A 23,612-nucleotide genomic window follows, 5' to 3' on the forward strand; every position below is an offset into this window, starting at 1 on the left:
CGGCTATGGTACAACACACAACAAAACAACTCTCAGCTATGGAACAACACAACAAAACGACTCTCAGCTATGGAACAACACACAACAAAACGACTCTCAGCTATGGAATAACACTCACAACAAAACAACTCTCGGCTATGGAACAACACTCACACAAAACAACTCTCGGCTATGGAACAACACACAACAAAACGACTCTCAGTTATGGTACAACACACAACAAAACGACTCTCAGCTATGGAACAACACACAACAAATCGACTCTCAGCTATGGTACAACACACAACAAAACGACTCTCAGCTATGGAACATCACTCCCACAAAACGACTCTCAGCTATGGAACAACACTCACACAAAACAACTCTCGGCTATGGAACAACACTCACACAAAACAACTCTCGGCTATGGAACAACACTCACACAAAACAACTCTCAGCTATGGAACAACACTCACACAAAACAACTCTCGGCTATGGAACAACACTCACACAAAACAACTCTCGGCTATGGAACAACACTCACACAAAACAACTCTCAGCTATGGAACAACACTCACAACAAAACAACTCTCAGCTATTGAACAACACTCACAGCAAACGACTCTCAGCTATTGAACAACACACACAACAAAACGACTCCCAGCTATGGAACAACAAAACAACTCTCGGCTATGGAACAACACACAACAAAACGACTCTCAGCTATGGAACATCACTCACACAAAATGACTCTCAGCTATGGAACATCACTCACAACAAAACAACTCTCGGCTATGGAACAACACACAACAAAACGACTCTCAGCTATGGAACATCACTCACACAAAATGACTCTCAGCTATGGAACAACACTCACAATGAAACAACTCTCAGCTATGGTACAACACAACAAAACAACTCTCAGCTATGGAACAACACACAACAAAACGACTATCAGCTATGGAACAACACAACAACTCTCAACTATGGAACAACACTCACAACACAACAACTCTCAGCTATGGAACAACACTCACAACAAAACGACTCTCAGCTATGGAACAACACTCGCACAAAACAACTCAGCTATAGAACGACACAACAACTCTCAGCTATGGAACAACACTCACAACGAAACAACTCTCGGCTATGGAACAACACAACGAAACAACTCTCGGCTATGGAACAACACTCCCAACAAAACAACTCTCGGCTATGGAACAACACAACGAAACAATTCTCGGCTATGGAACAACACTCCCAACAAAATAACTTGGCTATGGAACAACACAACGAAACAACTCTCAGCTATGGAACAACACTCACACAAAACAACTCTCGGCTATTGGACAACACTCACACAAAACAACTCTCGGCTATTGGACAACACTCACACAAAACAACTCTCGGCTATTGGACAACACTCACACAAAACAACTCTCGGCTATTGGACAACACTCACACAAAACAACTCTCAGCTATGCAACAACACTCACAACAAAACAACTCTCAGCTATGGTACAACACAACAAAATGACTATCAGCTATGGAACATCACTCACACAAAATAACTCTCAGCTATGAAACAACACTCACAACAAAACAACTCTCAGCTATGGTACAACACAACAAAATGACTATCAGCTATGGAACATCACTCACACAAAATAACTCTCAGCTATGAAACAACACTCACAACAAAACAACTCTCAGCTATGGAACATCACTCACACAAAACGACTCTCAGCTATGGAACATCACTCCCACAAAACGACTCTCAGCTATGGAACAACACTCACAACAAAACAACTCTCGGCTATGGAACAACACTCACAACAAAGCAACTCTCAGCTATGGTACAACAAAATTACTCTCGGCTATGGAACAACACTCACACAAAATGACTCTCAGCTATGGAACAACACTCACAACAAAACAACTCTCAGCTATGGAACAACACACAACAAAACGACTCTCAGCTATGGAACAACACACAACAAATCGACTCTCAGCTATGGAACAACACTCACACAAAACAACTCTCGGCTATGGAACAACACTCACACAAAACAACTCTCGGCTATGGAACAACACTCACACAAAACAACTCTCGGCTATGGAACAACACTCACACAAAACAACTCTCGGCTATGGAACAACACTCACACAAAACAACTCTCGGCTATGGAACAACACTCACACAAAACAACTCTCGGCTATGGAACAACACTCACACAAAACAACTCTCGGCTATGGAACAACACTCACACAAAACGACTCTCGGCTATGGAACATCACTCCCACAAAACGACTCTCAGCTATGGAACAACACTCACACAAAACAACTCTCGGCTATGGAACAACACTCACACAAAACAACTCTCGGCTATGGAACAACACTCACACAAAACAACTCTCGGCTATGGAACAACACTCACACAAAACAACTCTCAGCTATGGAACAACACTCACACAAAACAACTCTCAGCTATGGAACAACACTCACAACAAAACAACTCTCAGCTATTGAACAACACTCACAGCAAACGACTCTCAGCTATTGAACAACACACACAACAAAACGACTCCCAGCTATGGAACAACAAAACAACTCTCGGCTATGGAACAACACACAACAAAACGACTCTCAGCTATGGAACATCACTCACAACAAAATAACTCTTGGCTATGGAACAACACTCACAATGAAACAACTCTCAGCTATGGTACAACACAACAAAACAACTCTCAGCTATGGAACAACACACAACAAAACGACTATCAGCTATGGAACAACACAACAACTCTCAACTATGGAACAACACTCACAACACAACAACTCTCAACTATGGAACAACACTCACAACACAACAACTCTCAGCTATGGAACAACACTCACAACAAAACGACTCTCAGCTATGGAACAACACACAACAAAACGACTATCAGCTATGGAACAACACTCGCACAAAACAACTCAGCTATAGAACGACACAACAACTCTCAGCTATGGAACAACACTCACAACAAAACAACTCTCAGCTATGGTACAACAAAACAACTCTCAGCTATGGAACAACACTCGCAACAAAATAACTCTTGGCTATGGTACAACACAACAAAACTACTCTCAGCTATGGAACAACACAACGAAACAATTCTCGGCAATGGAACAACACAACGAAACAACTCTCGGCTATGGAACAACACTCCCAACAAAACAACTCTCAGCTATGGAACAACACAACGAAACAATTCTCGGCTATGGAACAACACTCCCAACAAAATAACTTGGCTATGGAACAACACAACGAAACAACTCTCAGCTATGGAACAACACTCACACAAAACAACTCTCGGCTATTGGACAACACTCACACAAAACAACTCTCAGCTATGCAACAACACTCGCAACAAAACGACTCTCAGCTATTGAACAACACTCACAACAAAACAACTCTCAGCTATGGAACATCACTCACACAAAACGACTCTCAGCTATGGAACATCACTCCCACAAAACGACTCTCAGCTATGGAACAACACTCACAACAAAACAACTCTCGGCTATGGAACAACACTCACAACAAAGCAACTCTCAGCTATGGTACAACAAAATTACTCTCGGCTATGGAACAACACTCACAACAAAACGACTCTCAGCTATGGAACATCACTCACACAAAATGACTCTCAGCTATGGAACAACACTCACAGCAAAACGACTGTTGGCTATGGAACAACGCTCACACAAAACAACTCTCAGCTATGGAACAACACTCACAGCAAAACGACTCTCAGCTATGGAACAACACTCACACAAAACAACTCTCAGCTATGGAACAACACTCACAGCAAAACGACTCTCAGCTATGGAACAACACTCACAACAAAATGACTCCCAGCTATGGAACAACACACAACAAAACGACACCCAGCTATGGAACAACATACAACAAAACGATTCTCAGCTATGGAACATCTCTCACAACAAAACGACTGTCGGCTCTGGAACAACACTCACACAAAACAACTCTTGGCTATGGAACAACACTCACACAAAATAACTCTCAGCTATGGAACAACACTCACACAAAACAACTCTTGGCTATGGAACAACACTCACAACAAAACAACTCTCAGCTATGGTACAACAAAACAACTCTCAGCTATGGAACAACACTCGCAACAAAATAACTCTTGGCTATGGTACAACACAACAAAACAACTCTCAGCTATGCATCAACACACAACAAAATGACTCTCAGCTATGGTACAACACAACAAAACAACTCTCAGCTATGGAACAACACTCACAACAAAACAACTGTCGGCTATGGTACAACACAACAACTGTCGGCTATGGTACAACACTCACACGAAACAACTCTCAGCTATGTAACAACACTCCCAAAAAAACTACTCTTGGCTATGGTACAACACAACAAAACAACTCTCAGCTATGAAACAACACTCACACAAAACAACTCTCGGCTATGGAACAACACTCAACAAAACAACTCTCAGCTATGGAACAACACTCACAACAAAACAACTCTCAGCTATGGAACAACACACAACAAAATGACTCTCAGCTATGGAACAACACTCACACAAAACAACTCTCGGCAATGGAACAACACTCACACAAAACAACTCTCAGCTATGGTACAACGCACAACAAAACGACTCTCGGCTATGGAACAACACACAACAAAACGACTCTCGGCTATGGAACAACACTCACACAAAACGACTCTCGGCTATGGAACAACACTCACAACAAAATGACTCCCAGCTATGGAACAACATACAACAAAACGACTCTCAGCTATGGTACAACACTCACACAAAACAGCTCTCGGCTATGGAACAACACTCACAACAAAACAACTCTTGGCTATGGTACAACACAACAAAACAACTCTCAGCTATGGTACAACACTCACACAAAACAGCTCTCGGCTATGGAACAACACTCACACAAAACGACTCTCGGCTATGGAACAACACTCACACAAAACAGCTCTCGGCTATGGAACAACACTCACAACAAAACAACTCTTGGCTATGGTACAACACAACAAAACAACTCTCAGCTATGGAACAACACAACAAAACAACTCTCAGCTATGGAACAACACAACTCTCAGCTATGGAACAACACAACGAAACAACTCTCGGCTATGGGACAACACTCACACAAAACAACTCTCAGCTATGCAACAACACACAACAAAATGACTCGGCTATGGAACAACACACAACAAAACGACTCTCGGCTATGGAACAACACTCACAACAAAACGACTCTCAGCTATGGAACAACACTCACACAAATCGGCTATGGAACAACACACAACAAAACGACTCTCAGCTATGGAACAACACTCACGCAAAACAACTCTCGGCAATGGAACAACACTCACACAAATCGGCTATGGAACAACACACAACAAAACGACTCTCGGCTATGGAACAACACTCACAACAAAACGACTCTCAGCTATGGAACAACACTCACAACAAAATGACTCCCAGCTATGGAACAACATACAACAAAACGACTCTCAGCTATGGTACAACAAAACAACTCTCGGCTATTGAACAACACTCACAACAAAACGACTCTCAGCTATGGAACAACACTCACAACAAAACGACTGTCGGCTCTGGAACAACACTCACACAAAACAACTCTCAGCTATGGAACAACACACAAAAAAACGACTCTGGGCTATGGAACAACACTCACACAAAACAACTCTCGGCTATGGAACAAGACTCACAACAAAATAACTATTGGCTATGGAACAACACTCACAACAAAACAACTCTCGGCTATGGAACAACACTCACAACAAAACAACTCTCGGCTATGGAACAACACTCACAACAAAACAACTCTCGGCTATGGAACAACACTCACAACAAAACAACTCGGCTATGGAACAACACTCACAACAAAACAACTCTCGGCTATGGAACAACACTCACAACAAAACAACTCTCGGCTATGGAACAACACTCACAACAAAACAACTCTCGGCTATTGGACAACACTCACAGCAAAACGACTCTCAGCTATGGAACAACACTCACAACAAAACGACTGTCGGCTCTGGAACAACACTCACACAAAACAACTCTCAGCTATGGAATAACACTCACACAAAACAACTCTCAGCTATGGAACAACACTCACAGCAAAATGACTCCCAGCTATGGAACAACATACAACAAAACGACTCTCAGCTATGGTACAACACACAACAAAACGACTCTCAGCTATGGAACAACACACAACGAAACGACTCTCAGCTATGGAACAACACTCACAACAAAACAACTGTCGGCTATCGAACAACACTCACACAAAACAACTGTCGGCTCTGGAACAACACTCACACAAAACAACTCTCAGCTATGGAACAACACACAAAAAAACGACTCTGGGCTATGGAACAACACTCACAAAAAACAACTCTCGGCTATGGAACAACACTCACAACAAAATAACTCTTGGCTATGGAACAACACTCACAACAAAACAACTCTCGGCTATGGAACAACACTCACAACAAAACAACTCTCGGCTATGGAACAACACTCACAACAAAACAACTCTCGGCTATGGTACAACACAACAAAACAACTCTCAGCTATGGAACGACACTCACACAAAACAACTCTCGGCTATGGAACAACACTCACAACAAAACAACTCTCGGCTATGGAACAACACTCACAACAAAACAACTCTCGGCTATGGTACAACACAACAAAACAACTCTCAGCTATGGAACGACACTCACACAAAACAACTCTCAGCTATGGAACAACACTCACAGCAAAACGACTCCCAGCTATGGAACAACACTCACAACAAAACAACTCTCGGCTATGGTACAACACAACAAAACAACTCTCAGCTATGGAACGACACTCACACAAAACAACTCTCGGCTATGGAACAACACTCACAACAAAACAACTCTCGGCTATGGAACAACACTCACAACAAAACAACTCTCGGCTATGGTACAACACAACAAAACAACTCTCAGCTATGGAACGACACTCACACAAAACAACTCTCAGCTATGGAACAACACTCACACAAAACAACTCTCAGCTATGGAACAACATACAACAAAACGACTCTCAGCTATGGAACAACACACAACGAAACGACTCTCAGCCATGGAACAACACTCACAACAAAACAACTGTTGGCTATGGAACAACACTCACACAAAACAACTCTCGGCTATGGAACAACACTCACAACAAAACAACTCTCAGCTATGGTACAACAAAACAACTCTCAGCTATGGTACAACAAAACAACTCTCAGCTATGGTACAACAAAACAACTCTCGGCTATGGAACAACACTCACAACAAAACAACTCTCAGCTATGGTACAACAAAACAACTCTCAGCTATGGTACAACACAACAAAACAACTTTCAGCTATGGTACAACACAACAACTCTCGGCTATGGAACAACACACAACAAAACAACTCAGCTTTGGAACAAAACTCACGCAAAACACCTTTCAGCAATGGAACAACACTCACAACAAAACAACTCTCAGCTATGGAACAACACGCAACAAAACAACTCTCAGCTATGGAACAACACACAACAAAACGACTCAGCTATGGAACAACACACAACAAAACGACTCTCAGCTATGGAACAACACTCACACCAAAACGACTCTCAGCTATGGAACAACACTCACAACAAAACGACTGTCTGCTATGGAACAACACTCACACAAAACAACTCTCGGCTATGGAACAACACTCACAACAAAACAACTGTCGGCTATGGAACAACACTCACACAAAACAACTCTCGGCTATGGAACAACACACACAAAACAACTCTCGGCTATGGAACAACACTCACACAAAACAACTCCCGGCTATGGAACAACACTCACACCAAAATAACTCTCGGTTATGGAACAACACTCACAACAAAACAACTCTTGGCTATGGAACAACACTCACAACAAAACAACTCTCGGCTATGGTACAACACAACGAAACAACTCTCGGCTATGGAACAACACTCACACGAAACAACTCTCGGCTATGGAACAACACTCCCAACAAAACAACTCTCAGCCATGGAACAACACACAACAAAACGACTCTCAGCTATGGAACAACACACAACAAAACGACTCTCAGCTATGGAACAACACACAACAAAACGACTCTGCTATGGAACAACACTCACACAAAACAACTCTCAGCTATGGAACAACACTCACAGCAAAACGACTCCCAGCTATGGAACAACACTCACAACAAAATGACTCCCAGCTATGGAACAACATACAACAAAACGACTCTCAGCTATGGTACAACAAAACAACTCTCAGCTATGGAACAACACACAACGAAACGACTCTCAGCTATGGAACAACACTCACAACAAAACAACTGTCGGCTATGGAACAACACTCACACAAAACAACTCTCGGCTATGGAACAACACTCACAACAAAACAACTCTCAGCTATGGTACAACAAAACAACTCTCAGCTATGGTACAACAAAACAACTCTCAGCTATGGTACAACAAAACAACTCTCAGCTATGGTACAACAAAACAACTCTCGGCTATGGAACAACACTCACAACAAAACAACTCTCGTCTATGGAACAACACTCACAACAAAACGACTCTCGGCTATGGAACAACACACAACAAAACAACTCAGCTATGGAACAAAACTCACAACAAAACAACTCTCAGCTATGGAACAACACTCACAACAAAACAACTCTTGGCTATGGAACAACACTCCCAACAAAACAACTCTCAGCTATGGTACAACACTCACACAAAACAACTCTCCGCTATGGGACAACACTCACACGAAACAACTCTCAGCTATGCAACAACACTCACAACAAAACGACTGTTGGCTATGGAACAACGCTCACACAAAACAACTCTCAGCTATGGAACAACACTCACAGCAAAACGACTCTCAGCTATGGAACAACACTCACAACAAAATGACTCCCAGCTATGGAACAACACACAACAAAACGACACCCAGCTATGGAACAACATACAACAAAACGGTTCTCAGTTATGGAACATCACTCACAACAAAACGACTGTCGGCTCTGGAACAACACTCACACAAAACAACTCTCAGCTATGGAACAACACTCACACGAAACAACTCTCAGCTATGCATCAACACACAACAAAATGACTCTCAGCTATGGTACAACACAACAAAACAACTCTCAGCTATGGAACAACACTCACAACAAAACGACTCTCAGCTATGGAACAACACTCACAACAAAACAACTGTCGGCTATGGTACAACACAACAACTCTCGGCTATGGAACAACACTCACACGAAACAACTCTCAGCTATGTAACAACACTCCCAAAAAAACTACTCTCGGCTATGGTACAACACAACAACTCTCGGCTATGGTACAACACTCACACAAAACAACTCTCGGCTATGGGACAACACACAACAAAACAACTCTCAGCTATGGAGCAACACAAAACAAAACAACTCTCAGCTATGGAACAACACTCACAGAAAATAACTCTCGGCTATGGAACAACACTCACAACAAAACAACTCTCAGCTATGGAACAACACACAACAAAATGACTCTCAGCTATGGAACAACACTCACACAAAACAACTCTCGGCAATGGAACAACACTCTCACAAAACAACTCTCGGCTATGGAACAACACACAACAAAACGACTCTCGGCTATGGAACAACACACAACAAAACGACTCTCGGCTATGGAACAACACTCACACAAAACGACTCTCGGCTATGGAACAACACTCGCACAAAACAACTCTCGGCTATGGAACAACACTCACAACAAAACAACTCTTGGCTATGGTACAACACAACAAAACAACTCTCGGCTATGGAACAACACTCACACAAAACAACTCCCGGCTATGGAACAACACTCACACCAAAATAACTCTTGGCTATGGAACAACACTCACAACAAAACAACTCTCGGCTATGGTACAACACAACGAAACAACTCTCGGCTATGGAACAACACTCACACGAAACAACTCTTGGCTATGGAACAACACTCCCAACAAAACAACTCTCAGCCATGGAACAACACACAACAAAACGACTCTCAGCTATGGAACAACACACAACAAAACGACTCTCAGCTATGGAACAACACACAACAAAACGACTCTGCTATGGAACAACACTCACACAAAACAACTCTCAGCTATGGAACAACACTCACAGCAAAACGACTCCCAGCTATGGAACAACACTCACAACAAAATGACTCCCAGCTATGGAACAACATACAACAAAACGACTCTCAGCTATGGTACAACAAAACAACTCTCAGCTATGGTACAACAAAACAACTCTCAGCTATGGAACAACACACAACGAAACGACTCTCAGCTATGGAACAACACTCACACAAAACAACTCTCGGCTATGGAACAACACTCACAACAAAACAACTCTCAGCTATGGTACAACAAAACAACTCTCAGCTATGGTACAACAAAACAACTCTCAGCTATGGTACAACAAAACAACTCTCAGCTATGGTACAACACAACAACTCTCGGCTATGGAACAACACTCACAACAAAACAACTCTCGTCTATGGAACAACACTCACAACAAAACGACTCTCGGCTATGGAACAACACACAACAAAACAACTCAGCTATGGAACAAAACTCACAACAAAACAACTCTCAGCTATGGAACAACACTCACAACAAAACAACTCTTGGCTATGGAACAACACTCCCAACAAAACAACTCTCAGCTATGGTACAACACTCACACAAAACAACTCTCCGCTATGGGACAACACTCACACGAAACAACTCTCAGCTATGCAACAACACTCACAACAAAACGACTGTTGGCTATGGAACAACGCTCACACAAAACAACTCTCAGCTATGGAACAACACTCACAGCAAAACGACTCTCAGCTATGGAACAACACTCACAACAAAATGACTCCCAGCTATGGAACAACACACAACAAAACGACACCCAGCTATGGAACAACATACAACAAAACGGTTCTCAGTTATGGAACATCACTCACAACAAAACGACTGTCGGCTCTGGAACAACACTCACACAAAACAACTCTCAGCTATGGAACAACACTCACACGAAACAACTCTCAGCTATGCATCAACACACAACAAAATGACTCTCAGCTATGGTACAACACAACAAAACAACTCTCAGCTATGGAACAACACTCACAACAAAACGACTCTCAGCTATGGAACAACACTCACAACAAAACAACTGTCGGCTATGGTACAACACAACAACTCTCGGCTATGGAACAACACTCACACGAAACAACTCTCAGCTATGTAACAACACTCCCAAAAAAACTACTCTCGGCTATGGTACAACACAACAACTCTCGGCTATGGTACAACACTCACGCAAAACAACTCTCGGCTATGGGACAACACACAACAAAACAACTCTCAGCTATGGAGCAACACAAAACAAAACAACTCTCAGCTATGGAACAACACTCACAGAAAATAACTCTCGGCTATGGAACAACACTCACAACAAAACAACTCTCAGCTATGGAACAACACACAACAAAATGACTCTCAGCTATGGAACAACACTCACACAAAACAACTCTCGGCAATGGAACAACACTCTCACAAAACAACTCTCGGCTATGGAACAACACACAACAAAACGACTCTCGGCTATGGAACAACACACAACAAAACGACTCTCGGCTATGGAACAACACACAACAAAACAACTCTCGGCTATGGAACAACACTCACACAAAACGACTCTCGGCTATGGAACAACACTCACACAAAACAGCTCTCGGCTATGGAACAACACTCACAACAAAACAACTCTTGGCTATGGTACAACACAACAAAACAACTCTCAGCTATGGAACAACACAACGAAACAACTCTCAGCTATGGAACAACACAACGAAACAACTCTCGGCTATGGGACAACACTCACACAAAACAACTCTCAGCTATGCAACAACACACAACAAAATGACTCGGCTATGGAACAACACACAACAAAACGACTCTCAGCTATGGAACAACACTCACACAAAACAACTCTCGGCAATGGAACAACACACAACAAAACGACTCTCGGCTATGGAACAACACTCACAACAAAACGACTCTCGGCTATGGAACAACACTCACACAAAACAACTCTCGGCTATGGAACAACACTCACACAACAACTCTCGGCTATGGAACAACACTCACAACAACTCTCGGCTATGGAACAACACTCACAACAAAACAACTCTCGGCTATGGAACAACACTCACAACAACTCTCGGCTATGGAACAACACTCACAACAACTCTCGGCTATGGAACAACACTCGCACAACAACTCTCGGCTATGGAACAACACTCACAACAACTCTCGGCTATGGAACAACACACAACGACTCTCAGATATGGAACAACACACAACAAAACGACTCTCAGCTATTTATATATATATATTTTTTTATTTCACCTTTATTTAATCAGGTAGGCAAGGTGAGAACAAGTTCTCTTTTACAATTACGACCTGGCCAAGATAAAGCAAAGCAGTTCGACACATACAACTACACAGAGTTACACATGGAGTAAAACAAACATACAGTCAATAATACAGTATAAACAAGTCTATATACGATGTGAGCAAATGAGGTGAGATAAGGGAGGTAAAGGCAAGATAAGGCCATGTTGGCAAAGTAAATACAATATAGCAATGTTCAAAGTAGAAATAAAAATAATGGGGTGCAAAGGAGCAAAATAAATAAATACAGTAGGGAAAGAGGTAGTTGTTTGGGCTCAATTATAGGTGGGCTATGTACAGGTGCAGTAATCTAGCTATGGAACAACACACAACAAAACGACTCTCGGCTATGGAACAACACACAACAAAACAACTCTCAGCTATGGTACAGCACTCACAACAAAACAACTCACAGCTATGGAACAACACTCACTACAAAACAACTCTCGGCTATGGAACAACACTCACACAAAGCAACTCTCAGCTATGGAACAACACTCACACAAAGCAACTCTCAGCTATGGTACAACACTCACACAAAAGACTCTCAGCTATGGAGCAACAAAATGACTCAGCTATGGTACAAACACTCACAACAAAACAACTCTCAGCTATGGAACAACAAAACGACTATCAGCTATGGTACAACACTCACAACAAAACAACTCTCAGCAATGGTACAACACTCACAACAAAACAATTCTCAGCTATGGAACAACAAAACAACTCTCAGCTATGGTACAACACTCACAACATAATGACACTCAGCTATGGAACAACACTCCAGGTGTCCTACTCCCAAGCACACTAGTGCTCTACTATCATAGAGAGGGATCCCATTTATTTATTAGAAAAACACATGTAGACTATGAAACAATGATGATTTAGAGTGGGCTACTGTCTCCCTGTGGAGAATGGGAATGGCTGTCAATTATTGAGTCATTTTGAAACATTTTAATTGTATGCTGCTGTGGGGTTTGGTTTCTCTATCTCTCCCTCTCCCTGACAAATCTCTGAATTAAACAACGCTATGTGGTTTAGTACACCCCAAAGTGCACTATATAGGAAATAGGGTGCCATTTGGGGCACATCCTTTATCTCCTGGTTCATGGCCCTGCTAGTCTTCAGTGAGAGCTAGTGCTGCTGGTCAAACTCATTGAAGATGGCTTCATTAGGCCTTGGGAGAAGCAGTAGCAGGATGGTGTGTACCGGAGGCTGTTCGTTCTTTCCACTGCCCTTGTGTCAGACAGACAGATGGGAGACACTAAACTATTCTTTCTCCTCTCTCCTTCTCTCTCCCCTTCTCTCTCCCCTTCTCTCTCTCCTTCTCTCGCTCACTTGCTCTATCAATCTATCCATGTACAAATTACCTAAACTGACCTGTACCCCCGCACATTGACTCGGTACCGGTACCCCCTGTATATAGCCTCGTTATGTTACTTTTTATTTGAGTTTATTTTGTAAATAAACATTTCTTGAACTGCATTGTTGGTTAAGGGCTTATAAGTAAGCATTGTATTCAGCGCATGTGACCATACATTTTGATGTGTTCTCTCTACCCCTCCAGCCCGATCGCCAGTGTTCAGTGCCATGTTTGAGCATGAGATGGAGGAGAGTAAAAAGGTGAGTGTTGTAGACAGTGTTGTGACCTGAACAGTCCTGTGTCTCAGTGGGGAGGATCTTCACATCTTTCTCTCTGTTGCATCATCAGCAGTTCAGACAGGGATGTGTCTACACGGTTACTGTACCCTTCCAGAATGTTGCCTCGTCTGCATGGAGTTGGCAGGCTCACTGTAAGATCTATAACTGTAGGATTTGTGGGAGTTTGACCAAAATAGATCCTTGGTGTGTGTGTGTGTGTGTGTGTGTGAGCCCCGTGCCATGGTGGGTCCTGCTCATCTGATAGGGAGGTGGTGAGATTGAACATCAGTGATTTAGAGGTTGTGTTGGCAGAATATTGATGCGGGCCCTGCTTAAATGGGGAAATTATAAAGCACAAAGCGAGGAAATGCATCTTAATTGGTATATAAGTGGGCGTCTTCATCAGGGAGAGGGGGAGGGATGTGTCCCCATTTGATAGAGATAAGATTCACCAGTCTATAGAGGGAGAATAATTGCGTTTGTAAATAAACACAATAATAGCCAAGTCTTGTGCCTGTTTGTGTGTATTGGTAGACTGTGTGTGTGTGTGTGTGTGTGTGTGTGTTGGTAGATCATGAAAGATCACGTGTACTCTCTGTACAGCACAAATGTTTTTGTCTGTTGGTGATAAACAAACACGTGTATGTCTGTGCTAATGTGTAATGGGTTGATTTGTAGTGTGCTGTTTTGTTGGTGTCCAGAGTGGAACATTAATGTACTATGAGCTGTCTGTATAGCCGGCCTGACCCCGCTGAAATACCTCAGGTCGCCGTGACGACGATAAACCAGCAACATAATTGGTTTACTGCCTTGTTCTGCCTCTCGGAGCGGAGAAAAGGGTTCAGGGTTACCGTTACCGTGCCGACGAGTGATAAAGAGCACTTGCCATTGGCTGCAGGCACCATTCGTTGGGAACGAATGCTCCGGATTAATTCCAGGAATCGACTGTGGGGGAAAAAATACATCTAAAATGCCGTTTTCAATTTTGGGGTTGAACGTGTTCAGGCTGTTTCAGAGGTGTTCTGGTGCTCTGGTCTGCTCACAACTATTTGGTGTGTGTGTGTTTTATATGTATAAACATGAATGATAAAGTAGATAGTAAAATTAGATTTACTGAGCAAAAATATAAACGCAGCGATTTTACAGTTACAGTTCATAAGAAAATCTGTCAATTGAAATAAATTCATTAGACCCAAATCTATGGATTTCAAATGATTGGGCATAGGCCCACCCACTGCGGAGCCAGGTCCAGCAAATGAGATTAAGTTTTTCCCAACAAAAGGGCTTTATTACAGAGTTACAGGGAGACAAACACTCCTCAGCACCCCCTTCCTCTTCCCCCCTGACTGTCCCGCAGGTGAAGAATCCAGATTTGGAGGTCCTGGGCCGGCGTGGTTACACGTGGTCTTCGGTTGTGATGCCTTTTGGATGTATAGCCAAATTCTCTAAAACGGCGTTTAAAGCGGCTTATGGTAGAGAAATGAACATTAAAATCTCTGGCAACAGCTCTGGTGCACATTCTTGCAGTCAGCATGCTAATTTCACGCTCCCTCAACTTGAGACATCTGTAGCATTGTTTGTGTGACAAAACGTTACATTTTAGTGGCCTTTTTTGACCCCAGCACAAGGTGCACCTGTGTAATATGCATGCTATTCAATTACTTTCTTGAGATGCCGCACCTGTCAGGTGGCTGGATTATCTTGGCCAAGGAAAAATGCTCACTAACAGGAATGTAAACTGATTTTGTGCACAAATTACCTTTTTGTGTGTATGGAACATTTCTGGGATCTTATATTTCAGCCCATGAAACATGGGACCAGCACTTTACATGTTGCGGCGTTTATATTTTTGTTCAGTGTAGATAGTTAACTTCACCTATCAGAAATGAGTTAAGCAGACTGCATCATGGGAAGACTGCTGGAACAGGATCACAGTCAATGGAGTGTTCATAATGGAGTGTTCATAATGGATCTGATGTTGGGAAGTTGTGGTAATATAGGCTCTGAGCACTGCCCTCGGCCTCTTCTCTCCTCCTCCAGAACCGTGTGGAGATTAACGATGTGGAGCCAGAGGTGTTCAAGGAGATGATGTGCTTCATCTACACGGGCAAAGCCCCCAACCTGGACAAGATGGCTGACGACCTGCTGGCTGCGGCTGACAAGGTTAGTGTGGGTGGAGGAGGAATGAGGAGGTGTGTATATCGTATCTGATATCATATTGTATGGATGAGTGAGTATATCATATGTTATAATGTTCCCTGGCGTACAGTATGTTATGTTCATGTGTGTGATGTGTATGTGATGCTATGTACCATATGTAGTGGTCCTGTGTGCAGAATGATGCTAGGTCTATGTGACTCTAAATAAATTAACTGAATGTGGCAGAATTCAACCTCCATAACTTCCTTGGTTTTCTGTCAACATATTTGAGTATTTTCTAGGACCCCAGATCTGTTGATGCGCGCACACACACACACACACACACCCTACATTGTTTGTGTTAAGTGCTGTCCTTCAATCCTCAAGGATTCCTTTTGTGACACTCCCTCATCTTAACTCTGCATTCATCCTCTCTGCTCCCATTCATTTCCTTCCCTCTCTTTTCTCATGCAGTGTGTGTGATTTATTTAATAACAGTGCATGTGGTTAACTCTGTAGGGAGCTGCTGGAATAACTGGAGGGCAAGGCCAGGTCTCACTAAGATCCTCCTTACCCCTCTGATGCTATCCCAGCAGCCTCTCTGGCTACACAATAGTACAGCTCTTATGTAACACACACACACACCTCTGAATCAGTTCTCCTGGCTGCAGTCTGAAGATTAGCTTGTTGTGGGGCTTTGTGTGTGGGTACGTACACTATATATTAGAGGTCGACCGATTATGATTTTTCAACGCCGATACCGATTATTGGAGGACCCCCCCCCAAAAAAGCCGATGCCGATTTAATTAATTAATTAATTTTTTAAAATTTCTAGTAATGACAATTACAACAATACTGAATGAACACTTATTTTAACTTAATATAATGCATCAATAAAATCAATTTAGCCTCAAATAAATAATGAAACAATTTGGTTTAAATAATGCAAAAACAAAGTGTTGGAGAAGAAAGTAAAAGTGCAATATGTGCCATGTAAGAAAGCTAACGTTTAAGTTCCTTGCTCAGAACATGAGAACATATGAAAGCTGGTGGTTCCTTTTAACATGAGTCTTCAATATACCAAGGTAAGAGGTTTTAGGTTGTAGTTATTATAGGAATTATAGGACTATTTCTCTCTATACCATTTGTATTTCATTAACCTTTGACTATTGGATGTTCTTATATTATATTATATTATTATTATATTATTATATATTATATATATTATTCTTATAGGCACTTTAGTATTGCCAGTGTAACAGCATAGCTTCCGTCCCTCTCCTAGCCCCTACCTGGGCTCGAACCAGGAACACATCGACAACAGCCACCCTCAAAGCAGCGTTACCCATTCAGAGCAAGGGGAACAAATACTCCAAGTCTCAGAGCGAGTGACGTTTGAAACAGTATTAGTGCGCACCCCGCAAACTAGCTAGCCATTTCACATCGGTTACACCAGCCTAATCTCGGGAGTTGATGGGCTTGAAGTCATAAACAGCTCAATGCTTGAAGTACAACGAAGAGCTGCTATCAAATCATAGACTTAGTTATAACATAATAACACACAGAAATACGAGCCTTAGGTCATTAATATGGTCGAATCCGGAAAATATCATCTCGAAAACAAGACGTTTATTCTTTCAGTGAAATATATACTTCTGTGTATTGATTTTAAGAAAGGCATTGATGTTTTTGGTTAGGTACAGTTTGGAGCAAAGACAGTCCTTTTTCACAAATACACACCGCATCGATTATATGCAACGCAGGACACGCTAGATAAACTAGTAATATCATCAACCATGTGTAGTTATGATTGATTGATAGTTTTTTTTTGTAAGATAAGTTTAATGCTAGCTAGCAACTTACCTTGGCTTACTGCATTCGCGTAACAGGCAGGCTCCTCGTGGAGTGCAATGTAATCAGGTGGTTATTGCGTTGGACTAGTTAACTGTAAGGTTGCAAGATTGGATCCCCCGAGCTGACACGGTGAACATTTGTCGTTCTGCCAATGAACAAGGCAGTTAACCCACCTTTCCTTGGCCATTATTGAAAATAAGAATGTGTTCTTAACTGACTTGCCGAGTTAAATAAAGGTGTAAAAAAAAGAGTTACGATTTGTTATGAAAACTTGAAATCGGCCCAAATTAATCGGCCATTCCGATTAATCGTCAACCTCTCCTATATATACAAAGGTATGTGGACATGTGAATTGGGCTATTTCAGCCACCCCCATTTCTGACAGGTGTATAAAATCAAGCACACAGCCATGCCATCTCCATATACAAACATTGGCAGTGGAATGGCCTTACTGAAGAGCTCAGTGACTGTCAACGTGGCACTGTCATAGGATGCCACCTTTCCAACAAGTCAGTTTGTCAAATGTCTGGCCTGCTCGAGCTCCCCTGGTCAACTTTAAGTGCTGTTATTATGAAGTGGAAACGTCTAGGAGCAACAACGGCTCAGCCGTGAAGTGGCTGGCCACACAAGCTCATAGAATGGGACGGAGTGCTGAAGCTCGTAGCGCTTAAAAATGGTCTGCTCTCGGTTGCAACACTAACTTCCGAGTTCCAAATTGCCTTTGGAAGCAATGTCAGCCTAAGAACTGTTTGTCAGGAGCTTCCATAGCCGAGCAGCCTAGTGTCGTCTGGAGTGGTGTAATGCTCGCTGGAGCAGTGGAAAGCGTTCTCTGGAGTGATGACTTGCGCTTCACCATCTTGCAGTCCGACAGACGAATCTGGTTTTGGCGGATGCCAGGAGAACGCTATTTGCCCCAATGCATTGTGCCAACTGTAACGTTTGGTGGAATAATGGTCCAGGGCTGTTTTTCATGGTTCGGGCCAGGCCCCTTAGTTCCAGTAAAGGGAAATCTTGACTCTAATTGATACAATGACATTCTAAATGATTCTGTGCTTCCAAATTTGTGCCAACAGTTTGGGGAAGGCCCTTTCCTGTTTCAGCAGGACAATGCCCCCGTGCACAAAGCGAGGTTCATACAGAAATGGTTTGTCGAGATCGATGTGGAAGAACTTGACTGGCCTGCACAGAGCCCTGACCTCAACCCCATCGAACACCTTTGGGATGAATTGGAACGCCGACTGCGAGCCAGGCCTAATCGCCCAACATCAGTGCCTGATCTCACAAATGCTCTTGTGGCTGAATGGAAGCAAGTCCCTGCAGCAATGTTTCAACATCTAGTGGAAAGCCTTCCCAGGAGGCTGTTATTGCAGCAAAGGGGGGACCATCTCCATATTAATGCCCATGGTTTTGGAATGAGATGTTTGACGTGCAGGTGTCCATACTTTTGGTCATGTAGTGTACATGTGATGTGCCCATTTTCACACAAGGACACATTCCCCTATCTGTCAGTGTGTGGAAAGTGGCCTTTTGTGAGTGACTTTCTGCCTCAGAGTTGTGTGTGTTTGTCTACACTGTGGGTATACTGTACCGTGGTGTGTTGAGTTGGACACCCAAGGTTTAACAGGACGTCAGATAAATCACCTTTCAGTGTTTACACACTACCATGATCTCTGCTCTCTCTCCCTGGTTCCCGCGCTCCACCTCCACCACTCACTGTCAACACTCCTTTTCAAACCCTCTCCCTCTCTCTCAAAGTCAAACTAGCTTAATTGACGTGACAGGAGCAATTTGATGTTATGAAATCATTACACAGTCCAGCATTTCCTATTGTAAATGGTGATAGATAGCAAGTACAAATGTATTAGTTTTCTCCCCCACCCCGTCTCTCTGTCAGTATGCTCTGGAGAGGCTGAAGGTGATGTGTGAGGATGCTCTGTGCACCAGTCTGTCTGTGGAGAACACTGCAGAGATCCTCATCCTGGCAGACCTGCACAGTGCAGACCAACTCAAAACACAGGCTGTGGACTTCATCAACTAGTGAGTGGCACACACACACTGCACCCCGCTCTCATTCTATACTCCTCACTCGAACACACACACTGCACCCCGCTCTCATTCTATACTCCTCACTCGAACACACACACTGCACCCCGCTCTCATTTTATACTCCTCACTCAAACACACACACTGCTCATTCTATACTCCTCACTCAAACACACACACACTGTACCCCGCTCTCATGCTATACTCCTCACTCAAACACACACACTGCACCCCGCTCTCATTCTATACTCGTCACTCAAACACACACCCCGCTCTCATTCTATACTCGTCACTCAAACGCACACACCGGCACTGTACCCCTCACTCAAAACACTCTCTATATACCTAACACATACTGTTACTGTACCCCTCAGAACACTCTCTATATACCTAACACATACTGTTACTGTACCCCTCAGAACACTCGCTATATACCTAACACATACTGTTACTGTACCCCTCAGAACACTCTCTATATACCTAACACATACTGTTACTGTACCCCTCAGAACACTCTCTATATACCTAACACATACTGTTACTGTAACCCTCACTCAGAACACTTGCTATATACCTAACACATACTGTTACTGTAACCCTCACTCAGAACACTCTCTATATACCTAACACAAACATGTTACTGTACCCCTCACTCAGAACACTCGCTATATACCTAACACATACTGTTACTGTAACCCTCACTCAGAACACTCTCTATATACCTAACACATACTGTTACTGTAACCCTCACTCAGAACACTCTCTATATACCTAACACATACTGTTACTGTAACCCTCACTCAGAACACTCGCTATATACCTAACACATACTGTTACTGTACCCTCACTCAGAACACTCTATATACCTAACACATACTGTTACTGTACCACTGTACTCAGAACACTCTCTATATACCTAACACATACTGTTACTGTAACTCAGAACACTCTATATACCTAACACATACTGTTACTGTACCCTCACTCAGAACACTCTATATACCTAACACATACTGTTACTGTACCACTCAGAACACTCGCTATATACCTAACACATACTGTTACTGTACCACTCAGAACACTCGCTATATACCTAACACATACTGTTACTGTACCACTCAGAACACTCGCTATATACCTAACACATACTGTTACTGTACCACTCAGAACACTCGCTATATACCTAACACATACTGTTACTGTACCACTCAGAACACTCGCTATATACCTAACACATACTGTTACTGTACCACTCAGAACACTTGCTATATACCTAACACATAATGTTACTGTACCCCTCAGAACACTCGCTATATACCTAACACATACTGTTACTGTACCCCCCAGAACACTCTCTATATACCTAACACATACTGTTACTGTACCACTCAGAACACTTGCTATATACCTAACACACACTGTTACTGTACCCCTCACTCAGAACACTCTCTATATACCTAACACATACTGTTACTGTACCCCTCACTCAGAACACTCTCTATATACCGAACACATACTGTTACTGTACCACTCAGAACACTCTCTATATACCTAACACATACTGTTACTGTACCCCTCAGAACACTCTCTATATACCTAACACACACTGTTACTTTATCCCTCACTCAGAACACTCTCTATATACCTAACACATACTGTTACTGTAACCCTCACTCAGAACACTTGCTATATACCTAACACACTGTTACTGTACCCCCAGAACACTCTCTATATACCTAACACACACTGTTACTGTACCCCTCACTCAGAACACTCTCTATATACCGAACACATACTGTTACTGTAACCCTCACTCAGAACACTCTCTATATACCTAACACATACTGTTACTGTACCCCTCACTCAGAACACTCTCTATATACCTATCACATACTGTTACTGTAACCCTCACTCAGAACACTCACTATATACCTAACACATACTGTTACTGTACCACTCAGAACACTCGCTATATACCTAACACATACTGTTACTGTAACCCTCACTCAGAACACTCGCTATATACCTAACACATACTGTTACTGTACCCCTCACTCAGAACACTCTCTATATACCTAACACATACTGTTACTGTAACCCTCACTCAGAACACTCTCTATATACCTAACACATACTGCTACTGTACCACTCAGAACACTCGCTATATACCTAACACATACTGTTACTGTACCACTCAGAACACTCGCTATATACCTAACACATACTGTTACTGTACCACTCAGAACACTCGCTATATACCTAACACATACTGTTACTGTACCACTCAGAACACTCGCTATATACCTAACACATACTGTTACTGTACCACTCAGAACACTCTCTATATACCTAACACATACTGTTACTGTACCCCTCACTCAGAACACTCTCTATATACCTAACACATACTGTTACTGTAACCCTCACTCAGAACACTCTATATACCTAACACATACTGTTACTGTAACCCTCACTCAGAACACTCTATATACCTAACACATACTGTTACTGTACCACTCAGAACACTCGCTATATACCTAACACATACTGTTACTGTACCACTCAGAACACTTGCTATATACCTAACACATACTGTTACTGTACCACTCAGAACACTCGCTATATACCTAACACATACTGTTAATGTACCACTCAGAACACTCGCTATATACCTAACTCATACTGTTACTGTACCACTCAGAACACTGGCTATATACCTAACACATACATCTCTCTCTCCTACTCCTCTCTCTCTCTCTCTCTCCTATATCCCCTCTCTCTCTCTCTCTCTCCTACTCCTCCTCTCTCTCTCTCTCTCTCTCTCTCCTACTTCTCTCTCTCTCTCCTCTTCCGATCTTCTTCTTCCATTCTTTCTTTCTCCGACTTTCTCTTCTTTCTTCTTTCGATTTCCTCTTTCTTTCTTCTCCTCGATCTTCTTCCCCTCGATCTCTTTTCTTTCTTTCTTTCTCGATCGATCCTTTCTCCTCGATCTTCGATTTCTTTTTCTTTCTTCTTCCTTTTCTCCCCGATCTCGTTTCTTCCTCGATCTTCCTTTCTTTTTTGATTTTCTCCCTTTGTTTCGATTTTCTCCCTCGATCTTCTGTTTTCTCCTCGATTTCCGGACGATTTTTCTTCCCCGATCTTCTCGATTTCCGACGATTTCTTTCTTTTTTCCGATTTTTTTCGATTTTTTTTTTCGATTTTCTTTCCTTCGATTATGGCTTTCTTTCTTTCCGATTTCCGTCTTTATTTTTTTTTCCCTCTTTCATATTTTCTTTTTTCTTTTCCGGATGATTTCTTTCCTTTTTTTCTTCCGGA

At 42.5% G+C, this 23,612-nt stretch overlaps 1 protein-coding gene and 1 long non-coding RNA gene across 4 annotated transcripts in view; one reads left to right on the top strand and one right to left on the bottom strand.

The window, feature by feature from the left end:
* LOC118374905 (speckle-type POZ protein-like) overlaps window positions 1-20,312 on the top strand; it is a 116,909-nt gene extending 96,597 nt beyond the window's left edge. For 2 of the 3 annotated variants that reach the window (XM_052491552.1, XM_052491553.1), the window contains exons 8-10: window positions 14,185-14,240; window positions 16,299-16,421; window positions 20,146-20,311. In XM_052491552.1, the coding sequence (XP_052347512.1) occupies window positions 14,185-14,240; window positions 16,299-16,421; window positions 20,146-20,289 (323 nt within the window). In that variant the 3' untranslated portion in view covers window positions 20,290-20,311. Of the gene's footprint in view, window positions 1-14,184; window positions 14,241-16,298; window positions 16,422-20,145 lie in introns of all 3 variants that reach the window. The other variant, XM_052491554.1, reaches the window with a different exon arrangement.
* Window positions 20,313-21,647: 1,335 nt separating this feature from the next.
* On the bottom strand, window positions 21,648-22,854 carry LOC127914542 (uncharacterized). Its single transcript, XR_008088824.1, has 3 exons — window positions 22,787-22,854; window positions 22,272-22,598; window positions 21,648-21,657 (listed from the first exon to the last, which is right to left on the bottom strand). It is a non-coding gene; the product is annotated as an uncharacterized LOC127914542 (long non-coding RNA).
* Window positions 22,855-23,612: the final 758 nt, after the last annotated feature.

This window comes from Oncorhynchus keta, chromosome 32 (assembly GCF_023373465.1).
Source record: "Oncorhynchus keta strain PuntledgeMale-10-30-2019 chromosome 32, Oket_V2, whole genome shotgun sequence".
NCBI lineage: Eukaryota > Metazoa > Chordata > Actinopteri > Salmoniformes > Salmonidae > Oncorhynchus > Oncorhynchus keta.